General features: G+C 32.0%; 1 protein-coding gene across 2 annotated transcripts; it reads left to right on the top strand.

Annotated features, from left to right (window-relative positions):
* The first annotated feature begins 1728 nt into the window (after positions 1–1728).
* LOC129231812 (hexosaminidase D-like) lies at positions 1729–13657 on the top strand. Of its 2 annotated transcripts, XM_054866191.1 has the most exons (3): positions 1729–1864; positions 11307–13202; positions 13291–13657. In XM_054866191.1, the coding sequence occupies exons 2-3, from the start codon at positions 11363–11365 to the stop codon at positions 13293–13295; spliced, it is 1845 nt and encodes a 614-aa protein (XP_054722166.1). In that variant the 5' UTR covers positions 1729–1864; positions 11307–11362; the 3' UTR covers positions 13296–13657. The 2 variants fall into 2 exon arrangements, with proteins under 2 accessions (XP_054722166.1, XP_054722164.1); XM_054866189.1 differs by lacking the exon at positions 13291–13657 and having other exon boundaries at positions 11307–13210.
* The last annotated feature ends 3115 nt before the right edge of the window (positions 13658–16772 follow it).

Below are 16772 nucleotides of genomic sequence, written 5' to 3'. Positions count from 1 at the left end.
ACAAGATAAATAAAATGTGTACTCACAGTTTATGTCAGATATTTTTGATGTTACGCTGTTGCGGATGGCGATTCCAAATGATGAATTACGCAAATAATTAAAAAAAAATACACATAACAAACTGTTTGTTTTGTCCAAAATGAATACGTGGAACGCAATGTTTTAGTTTTTTCGGCAGTTTTGTAAATCACCGCTAGGTAGCGTATTCGAGCTCTGGAGTTGCGAATAAAATATTTTACCTTGTATAACGTTATCCAAGTATGTTAATCCAGAATTTTCGCTTTCACCATTTCTCAATCAACTCATATTTTAGGAGGAAATAATGAAAACTAACATTATTTTGAGAAGCTCGAGAATACTACTAAGGGACAAATTAATTTCTGTAGCTGAAAGCAAACTAAGACACATCGATTGCGTTAATAAATACTCAGAACAAACTGCCTGTGTTTACGTCAGCAGGCATACGTGGAACGCAACGTGGCAATGTTTCAGTTTTCCTGGTAGTTTTATAAATCACCGCAAGGTAGCGTATTCGAGCGCTGGAATTGCGAATATTAAATTAAAAATTAAAAAAAAAAAAAAAAAAAAAACATGTCCCAGAGAGCCAATTTTGTATTAAGATGAATTTCGCGGGTCAGAACACACATTTGTAAACAAATATAAACTGACAACAGGTAAAAATTTTAAATCATTGAGCTTTTTCTCCTTATCTTCCGAATATGAAATCGCTACCAATCACGCATATAAAGGCTTAGAATTGCATTAAAAATTTATTTAACAACATTATAGCTCCTACTCTATATAAGTTGGAAGTTTCAAATAAATATCAAACGCAGAAAACTTCGTTCTTTCAATTAGGGCCAACATTTTTAACGTAAGGGTAAATTTTTACGACCATAATTGTGAAAAACATTAAATCGGTTTTTAATTAATATCTCCGGTAATTAAAGTTCTACAAAGACGAGGCCAAGCTAAGAACACTTTCGATCAAGTCACCTTTTGAACGAAAAATGAACTATCAAAATCGGTTCGTCTGTTTAGGAGCTACGATGCCACAAAAAGACACACTGATACACTTTTAAAACTTATTTCCCCTTTCTTTTTGCAATGGGGGTGGGGGGTACAAATTGGCTTCTGAAATGATACCTTATAATTTAAATAGGGAATAAAAACTAATTTAAATGGAATTTTTAAGAGTCTTTTATTCAAATATTTTAAAATTTTTAGAATAGAAATGATCCGTTTAAGATCCGTCAAAAAAGTAACGGATACGGATACAGATCTTTATTTTCCCTAGGATATCCGCGGATACGGATACGGATACGGATCTCCGGAACATCACTAGTTGTTTGAAGCGATTGATCATGGGTTGCGTTCGACGAGCTCGACCGGAAGAGACCGGTTAGTTAATCACGTGATAGCTACAGATCACGTGCTCCAATCAACCAATCAACTGCTTAGAATGGTAACCGCTGTGGTAACCGGTTGATCATAGAACGCTTTGGTTAGTAACCAGTTTTACCGGTCGACCGGTGAGTTTCGTCGAACGCAACCATGGAATGCTACGCTTAGTCACCAGTCGTTCGGTTGAGGTATGCGAACGTAATCCTAAACGTTAATGGCTGCGTCGGTTCGAGCGCATCTGTGTTCTCTCCCTTCCACTACCCCTCTATCGTAATCGAAATATTTTGATAGGTTTCTCTTTCTTTTTCTTTTCTCTTGTGAAGTGCAAAACTGAACGAAGTGCAGAATGTTTCTCTCGTCAACAAATGCGTGCTTTTCCAAGTTTATATCGAGTTCATCTTGTCCGCTCAAGTCTTCTGATGTTTAAAATGCATTTATGTTCATAATTTATCATTTTAAAGTAGGTAATTGTCATTGTTCCTACCAAAATGAATTTGCTCTTGTTTGTTTACAAAATGGGAAACACTTTATCTTTTATGATCATTTATGATAACAGATGCTATTATTATCATAATTAATATGATGCTCGTTTTTTTTCTTGAGGGGGGGGGGGCAAACAGTTTTTAATTTTCATTAAAAATATTTATTGCAATAACATATGACATTTATGTGAGATTCTAAACATTGGCTAAAAACGATCAAAATTTTAAATATTCCTCCCTCTTTTTCATTGCTGGGATTGCAGTTTTCGAATTTTTCTGATGAAAACTCAAGTTTAAGTAAATTTTATTCACCTGGTTCTTTTCTTTTTCGCTTACACTATTTACTTTTACCACACATACTTATTTGTATGTCCCCACGTTTTTGACAAATTTGTAAGCTGACAATGTGGTCGACTTGTTAGTAGAAAAAACAACGAATTATTAATTTTTTGTTGTCAAGATCGTAAGAGATGACAAAAAAATTTCTACAGGGCTCACTAGTTTTGAAAACTGTATTGTTTTTAATTGTATATTTAATTTAAACATTTTACCTATCAAAATCCTTTTTATAGGATTGCTTAACAAGTGCATGTGATAATAAGAAAATTCAGTTAATTGCAAATCCATTTAGTTTTTAATTCAACACTTGAATATACCTTTGGATTTCATCAGAAGTGGGAAAAAAATAAAAAATATGATCTTGTGACAGGTGTGATCCGACTTATACTCAAAAATGTAATCTGCTAAAGAAGTTAGGAGCTCCGAATTTCGCTTGAATCTTTTTATACTGAGTGTATGATACTGAGTGTATTTACAATAGTTTGAAAACTTAATCCCTTTTTATGCAAGACAATCTGAACTCCAATCAAAAAGCATGAAATATGATTAATTATAAGCTAATATTAAGATGTCACTTTTTTTTTTTGTTTCAAGTATTGAACATGATCAAATGTTTTAAGAAAATAAATAGGGCTTTGGAAATTTAATTGCCTTGAAAGCAACATATTTTAGCAAGCACATGTCAATTGTTTTTAAAGTTTAGTTTCCTATATGTAAATCTGATTGTTAACAGCATTTTTTAAAAAAAGTAGAATATATGTTCATTGTATGTTTGTTTTATTTCTTAACATAAATTTACTGAAAAAAAAAAATGAAATTGCTATGACTAGTTTTTAAGTACGAAAGAAAAATCAATTAAATTCTTAGAATAATTTTTTACTGTAGGGGTATTTGGGGTAAAGTGAAATAGCGGGACAAAGTGAAATGGTGAAATATTTACTCCGCTTTTAGTGCCACTTACCTAGTAATGATTTATAGTAACATATGTAGTGGATTCCAGTCAAGAAAAAATTACCTCTGAATATCAAAGCATATGATAATACAAAGCAATTTTAAAAAATTGATACTGTAATTGTAATATTTTGCAGTAAATCCAAAATTATTTTAATGTTATCAAATGATAAAATCAAAAAGCTTGATAAATAAAGTTATCAAATGATAAATGATTATCATTTTAAATATTTATTAGGATCTTCTAATATTTGGTGCATTATTTATTTAGTGAAAATTTAGCTTATTTGTATGTTTAATATTTTTCACAATTAGCCAAGTGCATGCATGGCAAAGTGAAATATAGTTAATTTTGTTTACTCATTCAATCATTTACTTATTCATTTATTAGCTGATTTATTTTCTTTCATTCTTCTAGTAATTCACTTATAACTTCATTCTTTCACTTATTTTCTTATTCATTCAGAATTTTATTCACTCATTTATTTTTCCTTTTGTATTAATTAATAAATTTATTAGTTTATTGTTTCATTTTCTTTTCATTTATTAAATTATCCTTTTATTTTGCTCATTATTTTGTTCAAAAATATTTTTCCCAATCAAATAACAATATTTCATTTTTCACTTTGTTCCATAAAAAAAAGAAAGTGAAAAAATTCCACTTTTTTTTGAAAGCACAATTTTATTGCCAAAAATAAAAAATAATGTTTCAATGTAAGTTTTATTTTAAAATACAATGTTCTTTCTTTATGTACTGTAATTTTTAAAACAAATTTCCAATTTGTTCATCTTGAAAAAGCTCAGTCATCTTAACTATTTCGCTTTGCCCCACATTCCCCTACACTAAAAAAAAAAAAAAAAAATTTTTCTTTGTTCAGAATATCATGAATAGTTTATTTATTTTAAGCCAAAGAAATGCTTTGTCAATTTATATGCTCAATTACTGGATAAAAGATTTTATTGCATTTCCATATTGATACAAATAAAAAGAAATGCCTCTGCATAAAAATTAGAATTAAAAAAAAAAAAATAAAAATAAAATAAAATTTCTGAGCAGAACTTGGCTTGAGTAATGCTTGTTTACCTATTAAGTCTAAATATTAGAGATGCTCCAAATATTATATTTTACCAGATACCGAATATTAGGTTAAAATTCTAACCAAAATTTCATTCTGTTTAACATTATAAATTTATCTACATGAAGTATAATTATCCATTTAAAATAAATAATAAAAAAGGAAAATTAGAAAAGAAAATGTTCAATTTTGTTCATGTTCATCTGCAATTCTGCACAAATGGGTAATTAGTCTTTTTTCTGATACATCATTTGATAACTTAGTGTTTCCCACAGGTTTTTTTAGGAGATTGCTGCTCCCTCCCCCTTGTAATTTAATGTTTGATGCACCCTCCTTGCCCCTTTGAAGTGTAAACAAAACTTCGTCATGAAAGCAAACTTTTTTTTTCAAAAGGTAAAGATTCACACAGGCCTGAGCTGAAATCTAACTTTTCCACTGGAATCTGATTTGAATATAAATCTGAATTAAAGATGCACCTAGAGATGAAAACAGTCGGAAAAATTTCTGAAAAAAATGGAAAAAAAACCGTTTTTCTTCGAAGAAGTTAATTTTCACTTCGGAAAAATTGAAAAAATGAATTTTTTTCAACTTTTCAGGAAGTTTTAATTAAAATTTTCAGCGAAAAGTGATTAGAAATTTCTCATACTTAAATTCTGATGCAATTCTCTCCCCCCCCTCCATGTATATTAAAATACTGTCTAACTTTGATAATGCAAGTTGTTGTATAATAATATAATTTGCATATAGATCAAAAAACATTTTATACTTTTCATAAAGAAAAAAAAAACAATATCTTTATTGAAGAACTTATTTTCCTTCTTCATAAAATAAACAATCATAACTTTAATCACAGAACTATGTTTCTGCTGACTGTGCGAACAAAATGTATGAGGTGCGGCAAAAAAAAAAAAAAAAAAGGCAAGCAATTTTTCATATAAATTTATTTAAAACAAAACAAAAAAAAAAAAAAAAAAAACATTAAAAAAAACATAAAAAATAATAATATGAGAAGACCTTTAGCAATGAATAAATTAATTGGTTTCAAACTGGCTGCCTTTTGCCTTTTGAAGTAAAACAAAAGAACAACTGATTGACAATTTTAATCAATCCTATTCCCTATAAAGCAATTGGTTTAGAGAGTCCAAACTTATGTGCAGTTTATGGTAGACCTTTGACTCTAAAACAGACCATACAGTGTAACAAATGTGATTGAGGTCTAGCGAGTAGAGTGTCCACTCTAAAGATGATATCAAGTCAAAAACAATGCGCCTTGCACCACTCTTGTCTTTTTGACCGTATGAACTGGTGTGGAGTCAAACTGAGATGTCCAGTCTACATTGCTGTGCTGAAGGGCTGTTAGGTCCACAGATGTACAACAGCTTCTAATATGTCCTTCTGGTACACTCTTTAATTCATTTTACGGCCCTCATCCACAAAAAAATAAAATAAATAAAAAAAAACAGATTTTTGTCGCTTGTGCTGATTTCTTCACAGACCAAGCCTAACTTCAGATTTTTGCTATGTTTAACATTTTCTAAGGTGCTTGGAGTGTATACAGACCAAATCCTATCGTTTTGGGGGTTATGAGTTGGTTGAACGGTCAATAAGTGAAAGGTATCTCTTCCAGCGCAGACTTGCGGCCAGTTTCAAACGTTTCTGGCATCTTTGGAGTCATACAAATTTTTTTTTCTTTAGCAAGCCTGAACTTTTTTTGGGGAAAAAAAAATGTCGCTTGTGCTGATTTCATCACAGACAAAGTCTGACTTCGGATTTTGCCGATGTTTTCCTGAAATGTTCACTGTTCGTTTTTGTACACTTTCCGTACACCGACTATAATTTCTAAGCCACTTGAAGTGGCATACCACATCAAATACTGTTTGTCAAGGCACAACAAGCAAACGAACTGTCATTCTGCTTGGTTAAACAACTTTAAAATAGTAGGTCTTTTGCTTAAAATTGCAAGAAAATCGAAAAACAATACATAAACTAGGATATATATTGTAAATTATTTTCTAATAAAGTGAGAAACAAAAATAAATAAGACACTCATTAAAATGAAATTACTTTACTTAAATTTGATGACAATCTTTGTTCGAGTTCTTTAAAAAAAACTTGCAGCACCCTGTATACTGCCGTGCTAAGTACAAAAGTGGAATCTGCATTTGAACTCAAGCAGGGAGAATGTGTTTTAAAGTTTGGCTCTTCCATATAGTTGATTCCGATGTTTTTTTTTCTTCAGATTTTATTAAAAAACTTGCTGCTTCGCCTGTTCACTGTTCATATTAAAGAACTGTTTTACTTGTTCATATTAGAGAAAAAAATGGCAACAGATCTTTCGTCTCAATGATTTTCTTCACGCTATAAATTTAAAAAAAAAGCATTGTAGCGGAAAGTTGAGATGAAGCACTGAATAATAATTTGAATGGAGGAAAGCCTTCAAAAAATAGGGATTTTATGTCGAAATCTTAAGTGTTTTAAATTGATATCTCCGTTAATTATTATCGGAGGAGTATGTCATAGCCAAACATAAAGACGGGAAGATTACGAATCCATTGATACCTGGTTCGGTGGTCAGTTCACGTCATTCTGGAGAAGAAGCTTGGACTTAGATTCATAGGTACATACGTTTTGTTTTTAATTGTATAAAATAGATGCAATGACCCAAAAACATTTTATTTATTAAGTAAAATATGAAATAGAGAAAAACTTGATTACAATAACTCAGTTTTGTTGAAAAGTGTAGATATGACTTCTTTTACTACTGTGCTTAGCACGACCGCATGAATAAACTGAAACTCCAGTTTCAGTTCTGGTTCAGCTTTAGAAATCATTATACAGTTTTGGTTTGGGGTTTCTGTTGGAAATTAAAAGAAAAACCAATTTAGTTTTGATTTGGACTTAGACTGGATTGGAGAAAATCAAAACTCAATAGCTTTCATTTTCAGACAGTAAAATTACATTATAAGGAAGGGGAATAATACTTATTTTTCTTTTCAACAATATTAATCATGTTTGAAAGTCAAAAATAACAATTATTGTTTCAAGTTTCAAAGGCGATTTGAAATAGAAAATGTAATTGTTATGATTAGACTCACATTACTCAATATTATTGGTTGAATGACGACTTGACTTATTTCTGGTGTTTGACCAAGAAAGCTCTCAATTATAAAACAAAAAGGTTTTTTTTCCTAGTTAAACTTACTTTTATGTGTATTTCTGTCTACCAGAAAAGGAAGGTGTGTGGATTGCATACATTTTTTAATGCTTAACCCTTCATAAGTTCCAAGAAACATAGAGATATTAAGAAACCCTATTTTTATTCATAAAAAAAAATCAATTTTTCCATTTTTCCTGAAAAAAACCGGTTTTTTTCCACCACTTCAAAATTTCCGGAAATTTTACGTCTCTAGATGCACCGAATATTCCGTTGGTATTCAGATTACTGCATATTTGACCGGCAAACCGAATATTCGGTTTGGCCAAATACTTCAATATTCGGCTATCAAATAGTAACCAAATTTAAACATACATGATGCGATCCAAAAGTAATGAGCCTTCGTTTAAAAAAAAAAAAACAGATTTATTGAGCTGATCGGTACAACTGCCTAATAGTCTTAAAAATAGGCACCTCCTGCAACAATGTATTTCTGTAGGCGGCTTTTCCAGGACTTAAAAGCTTCCCTTAAGTCCTGTTTCGGGATATCTGCAAGGGCTGCTTTGACGTGTGCTTGGATGTCCTCGATGAAGTCGAAAGTGGTTTCCCTTTCAGCGCTGATTTTTAATAGTGGGAACAAGAAGAAGTCAGGAGGCCACAAGCCCGGAATGTAGGACGGCTAGGGCAACACGTGAGCTTTGATTCGGACCTTCTTCAGTCAAAACTCTCGGCACAAGTTACGCACGAACCTTCCGCATGTGCAGCTTCTCTGTTGCAATGCGTTGCACTGTTGTTTCCTATAAATCCAAGGCTTTCGCTACTTGGTAGAGATTCAAACACCAGTCCGTGTTCAAAAATTCACACACTCATTGCAAATTTATGTCAGTATGGGCCGAGACCGGTCGTCCAGAATGGGGTTCGTCAGCCACCATTTCCTGGCCTTACGAAAAGCCTCATGCAATTTTTCTACTTTTGAATAGGACAGACACTCGGTCCCGAGCTCCTGTTGAAGCATTGCGAACATTTGGGAAGGAAACCAGAGAGAAGCATAATTTAATCTCTTTGCATTGCTCTGACGAATTTTTCATATCACCATATAGGGGTTACTGTTAAGGCCGATGCTGCCACTCAGAAACTGGGAGGCAATTGACCTGTGTTGTGCTGTAAAAAGACAACAACCCCCACCACCGTCACTGTCAAGCGGAGTGAGCTGCAAGGTGGACATGCGTCAGTATAAAGTGAGGCTCATTACTTTTGGATCATACCATGTACGATAATTGGTTTACATACATACTTTTAGTACATTGAACAAAAGATGCAATATAGCTCCACAGTACAATATTAAATTAAATTATTACTTATTACTTTTAACACATTCAAAGTACTTTTAATCAAAGAGAAAACATTTGGATATTAAATTTAATTTTTGTTGCTTTTCAATTTTCCTTGAATCTTATGAAACATTACATCTGCCTTACTATTACAAACTCATTTAAATATGACACATTAACCAGAAAAATAATTCATAAAGTTCAGCAGTATTGAAAATACAGAGTCAATTTATTACTACTTAACATCAACTGCTAGTTTCTACATTAAATTTGCAACACTTTAATTTCTAAGGTTTTACACCATATGAAATATTAAATATTGTTTTAACACAACCTAGCTAAAATTAATCATTCTGATCAACTTTTGATAATCCTTTGCACCTAAAGAAATCTCACAAAAATACATGGTAATGTTTGAACTTCATTCTTCAATTTTAATGACATGATTTAATTATTCATCAATTAATTAAGACATTAACATAGAAGAAAATCACTTGAATAAATTGTAATATGCAATGACATTTTAAGTAACTTAAGTTTGTATTTACATGTAAGGTAAATGCAAGATTCTTTATTTATGACTTAACATGTTCCCATGATTATCAGTTACCAAATCATATCAGTAAAGCAATTAATTGTCCATCTATGCAGAATTGCAGATAAACATAAACCAAATTAACTGTAACTATTTTAATTTGTTTTTGCATTTGGAAAGAGTTATTTTAAATTAATAATTATAATTAATGTAGAAAAATTTATGGTGTTAAATTTAAATACATTTACATTTAAAATAAGATTTATTTTCTATTTTAAATTGGCATGAAATTTAAAAATTACATAAAATTTTTTAAAACAAATATTCAGTATTCGTCCAGATATTCAGTGCGAATTATAACCAAATATTTAGTATTCGGCAAAATATGGTATTCGGTGCAAATCTAATCTGAATATTTTTAGCATAACTTTTAAAACTAAATGTAAAAAAGACTTTTCATTATTTACAAATAATAGTAACTATCAAAAAGTGCTTGGGTTTTGTATACATATAGTGCACCAAAAAGTTAAAAAAAGCACATTTTCTATTACAAAATTTCTATTGAAAGTGTCCTTTTAGTTAAAGTGCCCTTTTATTTGAAAGCACCCTTCCCATTTTATGGTCTGGGGGAAGCACTATAACTGATAATCATTTCTCAGTCTCTCAATGCCTCTAAGTCCAAATGGACCGGCTAAAACCTTTGAATTTATGGTAGAAGTTATGTGAAGTTCCCACAGCCTTCTCAAGAGTTTAAGACCAAATGAAAACTTCCAGATAAAAGTATATTCAAGTTGGAAGGCTCATCAGGTATGATTTGACTGTGATATGTTGCTATAAATAATCCCTCATTCATACAAACCCGAGTTGCTCGAAATATCATTTCAAATTACAAATTATTCAAATGATTTTCTGCTATCTTAGTATTATCGTTAACTGATGTGAACATGTGAGTGTTTTCTCTTACATGAAAATTACTTTGAATGTGAATGGTTTGTCTGCTGAATATGCTCATACCAAATACCAATCGAATATTTGGTGCATCTCTAAAGATAAGCTCATCACAAATGTACAGCTTCTTGAATACTTCTAAACATTTTCTTTCCTGAAATAATAACAAAAATTAGGTTTTTTGAAGGAAGAATGCCATATGTTTAATGTTGGGGGGAGGCAGGATTAAATTTCCAAATAGTAGAATAGACAGCAGCCTGAGGGCGTCAAATCTTTAGAGGTGGCTAAATTTTACTTTAATGACTTTTTTTTCTACTCTTGAAAATAAAATACACCATTTTTTTTTCAATAGTGATTTTTTATTGCAGATTTTACGACTATATCAAAAAATGATAAATCTGAGGGTGGTTCATCCCCAGCATAAATTATAAGTTTTTTTTTTCATTCTTTATTAGGAAGGTTCCAAAAAAAAGGCTACCAGGCTAGTGAAGGGTCAGATTTAGATTATGATGCCAGGCTAAAAAGTCTTAGCCTGGAACAAAGGGAGTCAGAGGGGCATGATTCAGTTGTTTAAATTTATCAAAATGAAAGATGTTGATTAATTTTTAGGTAGAAAGCAGAAAGAAGGGTCATTGTTATTAAGCTATTCAAGTGTTAGGTTAGTCTGGAAATTAGGAAAAATTATTACTTTAGTTGGGTTGTGGGCACTTAGAACAGCTTGCTGGAAGAAGCAATAATGAGTAAGGGGGTAGATAGCTTTAAGAGAGGTCCATTGATCTTCTTGGGGACAAATAAGTTGGACTAGGACCTGCCTAGCTGGGCCCAGAGCCTGTTGCTGGTTGTCACATTTGTATTCTTGATAATATGATGACATACATGAATAGGTCAGATAGAAAAACTTTCCTCATTTTTCATTAAGGGCTGGTAGGTTTTCTGTGCTGTGAAGACATACCTCACATTTAAATTAAAAAAAAAAAAAAAAAGCAGGGCATAGCACACAGGCCAAGTGAATAATATTTGAAAAGTTTTTCTAAAAATTTATTTTTATCGTTAAAACTTACAGAACTTCTTTTTTTTTCTTCCCAGGAATAATCTTTAAAGAAGGATCATCATTCATCACAAGTTTGTGCCAAGACTTAAAAATGCATTCAAAATTCCGATTTTATCTTATCCTTGTTGCATGCAGTGGTGTAATATTTTTTGTTTTGTATAAAACTTTATCTGGAGAAGAACAAGATTCTGAATCTCATTCAAAATATTCTCAACTGGAACGATTAAGTTCATATCAGAAACTTGTGTCAAAAAGTGTTCCATTGGTAAACATCAATGACCTTATGCCTGTGACCCAGTCAATATTCCATTTAGAAAGACAAAGGCAGAAAGAAGCTCAAGTTCATGCAAATATTCGTAAAAATTCTGCATCCAAGTCTATTTTTCCTAAACAGTCTCTTTCTGTTGATGAATTTGAAAAAGATGAACTTGAAATTGATCATCCAGTTAGATCTGTAAATGAAAGGGTTAGCAAAGGAATTAGAACTCCAAAGCCAGAAGAACTTGTTAACATTGAGAGAAAATTTGTTCACTTGGATCTTAAAGGAGCACCACCTATTGTTAGTTATTATAAAAAGTTGTTTCCTCTTTTGCGCAATTTAGGTGCAAATGGGCTTCTTATTGAATATGAAGATATGTTTCCGTTTCATGGCCCTCTAGAACAACTATCTGCTCGTAATGCTTATACTAAAAATGAACTCACAGAAATATTGTATCTGGCAAAAATGAATAACTTGGAAGTGATGCCATTAATACAAACTTTTGGCCATATGGAGTTCATCTTGAAACTACAAACTTATTTAGAACTAAGAGAAGTTCCTGCTTATCCACAAGTCATTTGTCCTTCGAATAATGGTACACAATTACTTCTTCGCCAAATCATTGATCAAGTTGTTGCCCTACATCCTCAAATAAAATGGTTACATATAGGTTCTGATGAAGTTTATTATATTGGAGAATGCAATTTGTGTCAAAAATTTATGAGAAAACATTTTATGGACAAAGAAGACCTTTTCATTAATCATGTCAAAAGTATCGCCAAATATATTAAAGAGAAGTATCAAATACAGCCAATAATGTGGGATGACATGTTTCGTATGGTTCCCGATGAGACGATAAGAAAATCAGAAATTTGGAAATATGTAGAAATCATGGCATGGCAATATGGTCCTTATGTAGAAATGAAGATTTCACCTGATGCATGGATAAAATATGGGAAATATTTTTCAGGCATATGGGTTGCAAGTGCATTCAAAGGAGCAACTGGAGCTAATCAGTATATGACAAATATTTCCTATCATCTTGAAAATCATATCTCTTGGATAAGTGTTTTATCTAAATATAGAAGCGAGATTAATTTTAAGGGTTTTATTTTAACTGGATGGCAGCGTTATGATCATTTTGCTGTGCTATGTGAACTTTTACCAGTAGCAATTCCTTCCCTTGCCATTAATTTATTATTTCTTGAAAGGCAGGTAGTTGATAATGATTTATTTCAAAAAGCAAGAGATATACTTTTGTGTGATTCCAGGCTTTCGCGCAATACTAACTATACTTCTGAAGAAGTTTTCTGCAACTACCCTGGAAGCAATGTATTTAAAGGTGCCCAGAGACTTACTCATTTAAATTTTATGTTGCAAAAGTTTTTGTCTAATAGCCATATTATTGGTTGGATGAATGAATACAATATACAGATGCTGTTTTCTAGTCCAGCCCATGTGGAATTAGGGACTCAGAATCTGGAAGCTTTATCAACAAATGCTACTTTGCTGCACACTTTCTTTCAAAATACTATGCCTGAGGTGTATGATAAACATACTATTGATGAATGGTTAATGACATTTGTTAAGCCTGTTATTACTCAAATTGACAAAATTCGAAGCAATGCTGATGAATTATTAAAGTTCAGGTCTTGGCCTCGTAGACCGTTAAGTAAGTAGATTCATTATAATTTAAAGCAATGAAAAAGAAAAAAAGCCTCACTGTTCATTTTCACATGTTTTTTCTCTCTTCTTTTTAGTGTGAAACATAAGCCATCTTTGAAGGAGATTAGTGGTAACCTTGATTTTTCTAAAAGTTCATACATAACTATATTTTGATGCATTTTAACTTTGACAGATTGATTGCTTTATGTGTTCGTAAAGTTCAAGTGTTTCAAGCCAAACTAAAAGATTAGACTTCAAATTGTGAACAAATGTGATATTTTTTATGGTTAGATTGATATTACGGATTCTTTGTGTGTGCATGTATCCACATTTTTCTTGCTCAAATGTATATATATATACAGTCATCGCTCGATATAACGACCATCTCCAATATAACGACCATCTCCGTTCCAGAAAAAAAGGTCTTTATAACGAGTGGTCGTTATAAGAGGTATTATTTAAAAAATATATACACAGTCATCATGCATGCCCTGTTCCAAAAAAAATGGTACTTTTTCAAACATTCCAGTTAAATTGAAAAGCGATAGCTTTGTGCAAGGTAAATTAGATAAAAATAGAACAACGTTTAAAAGCACAAAAAGGATAAAAAGTTTTTAAAAATGCAGACATGTTTCGGAGGCAATAGCCTCCTTCCTCAGTGCGAAATGAACAAATGGATGAATCAAGGTCAAGGGAGAGTTTAAATGCGTAACCAGAAAAACATTGACCAATCAGCTATCAGCGAGTGCTGAGGCAAAATATGACGTATTCTAACATGTAAGATTGAATAAGATTGTAGAAAAATGCGGAACAGCAAAAGATTCATTGCAAAGATTATTTAAGTTTTTATGAATGTAAAAGGATTCCAGAAAATCTAATTCACCTACTGTTGTAGGTCTGCAAATGATCTTGGCTTCCGAAAAGAGAAAATTGTGCCCTGTGTCCCAACAATGTTTAGTAGTTGAAGATTTGTTACGTTCCTGTTTTTAACGTGGTTTTCATGTTCTTTCAAACGAAATTTAAGTGAACGCCTTGTCTGTCCCACGTAACCGATATTACATTGACAGGGAATGTGGTATATGCCCCACTGATCAAGTGGTTGGATTGGGTCCTTCAGTTTGGAAAAAGAAAGTTTATTTATGGGTCTGTAAATTACGCGAAAGTCAAATTTACTGAGAATTCTAGAAATACGAAAAGAAATGTGTGGATGAAACGGTAAAACCACAAAATTTGTAAAAGAAAAACTACATATGTTGGAGGTTTTATTCCGGGTTGAAAGTTGCTAAACATTGTTGGGACACAGGGCACAATTTTCTCTTTTCGGAAGCCAAGATCAATTGCAGACCTACAACAGTAGGTGAATTAGATTTTCTGGAATCCTTTTACATTCATAAAAACTTAAATAATCTTTGCAATGAGTCTTTTGCTGTTCCGCATTTTTCTCCAATCTCATTCAATCTTACATATTAGAATACGTCTTATTCAGGCCCGTGTCCAGGATTTCAAAAAGGGAGGGGGTTCAAACTTTTTTCCTTAAAACTTATATTATCAAAGGAAAGTAACTAAGCATGTTGAATAAACCATTTTAGTTCGATAAGTAGACCTTTTTTTTTTACATTACGTTTTTTTTTTAAATGAAATCTTTTTTTTTTTCAGGAATTTAATGAAAATATACATTTGATACCAAACAACTGTTGTTTCGCATAGAAACATTCTTCTGATATATGAAACGACAAATTCATCCAGCAAACACCAAAGGAGTATCCAAAGGGAAGGATTTGAGGATACAGTCGAGTCCCGACTTACGCGAGGGATGCATTCCAAGATTCCTCGCGTAAGTCGAAATTTCGCGTTGTGGAAAAACATATGCATACAAATTTTTTAAAGCATATCAAATACTTTAAGACACTTATAAACACCCCTCAAACTAAAACTTTAGATGAAAGTGACACTAAGGTGCCATTATAATCGAAAATCCATCTAAACGCCACGAAATCTATATTTAGTAGCTAATAACGAAGCTGATACTTCCTTCTAAAAAATTCGTGCTGTGGGCGAAAAATTCGCGTCAGCTCTAAAATTCGTTATTCTTGAAAATTTCGCGTTATAGCCATTTCAAGTAAGTCGAATCGCGTTGTAGCGGGAGTCAACTGTATATCCTTTTCCGAAACCCAAAATACTTTCCCTTTTTGACCATAAAAAAACCTAATAGTGAGCAAAGTAACCATTTCCCGTGACCCTCTATTTTTTTTCTTCTTTTGGCTACATCATTGTCTAATACTCTCTTTAAATAAGTTTCCCCTGAATGCTCAGCATTGCTGGACGTTTCAGCCATTCCTTCATCGTTATTTTTTTCAAATACACTCTGTCGCAAAAAAATATATGCACCCAGAAGAAATTGAGCTACACTCACGAAACTTGGCAGGCATGTAGTGTATAAGGAGATTAGAAGATGATTACAAATTCAGAATAAAAGATAATTTTATTAAGCAGTTACAGCATGCAAAAGGTTACAAATCAGTTAACCCTTTCCGGCGCGGTGGTCACAAAAAGGGACACCAATTTTAAAAATTTCTTTAAAATAAGTTTTTTCTTTAAAACTCCAAAAATCGCTGCATTAGTTGCTTTTATTTCTCTTTAATGCACAGAGATGGCAGCACTATTAAATATGACTCTTTTTGTTGGCTTAATTTCTTGTTTAAAATACCTCGATTTTCAAGCTCAAATACAATATTTTTTTCAAGATTTTAAAATTTACACCTTAAACTAAATTAGTCAACCATTTTCCCTCAGGAATCCTGAGCTAATCAATCATAATTTTGCAAAAGATTCGAGTTCATTTTTGAATGCATAAACAAAGTTTCTTTCCAGGTGTCCCCAAATGTGGACACCGCCCGTCTAGAGCATTGATCTCACTGTTGTGGGTGAAAGATGTAATTTGATACATTTCAGAAAAGGGAGACCAAAAGAATAGTTTACAATGGGTTTTTGTTTATTTATTTTGGGTTCTTGACCCAGAACAGGTGAATTTGAAGGTCCATGACTGCACACATTTGAGATCTGCTTTTCCTACCAGACAGCTGTATACTTTTTTTATTATCAGCTTTGATATTATTTTTTCTGTAAATGGTATTATACAGTCGTATTTTTTCATTTAATATTTTATAGCACAAAAGGAATGTACATAAAGCAAGAACAATGTGCCAAAAATATTTTTAACATTTTAAGTTGCTTATTTAGATAATTTTATATAATCTATATGAACTTTCTTGAATTTTACTTCATCTTTATCTTGGAATTTTTATAGTAAAAATATTGAACTTTGTGTTCTAAATATTCTTAATGGCATAAATTATTGAAATAATTAGTAAAAATGCTTAAGAGCTTAAAATATTTGAAATTACTCCAATTGTCATACGAGGTAAACATAACCACTTCAGAAAACAATTTCTGCTCTAGGAGGGCGGTGGTCACAAACGGAGACACCACCCCCAGCTGGAGGGGGTGAATTTAAAAAATTTTGACTGTAAAATCTATGTCCAGATAACCAATTTATCCCATCCATTGTGTTTTTTAA

The sequence above is a fragment of the Uloborus diversus genome, chromosome 10, assembly GCF_026930045.1.
Source record: "Uloborus diversus isolate 005 chromosome 10, Udiv.v.3.1, whole genome shotgun sequence".
In the NCBI taxonomy this organism is placed as follows: domain Eukaryota; kingdom Metazoa; phylum Arthropoda; class Arachnida; order Araneae; family Uloboridae; genus Uloborus; species Uloborus diversus.
This window is presented reverse-complemented; position numbering and strand designations above follow the sequence as displayed.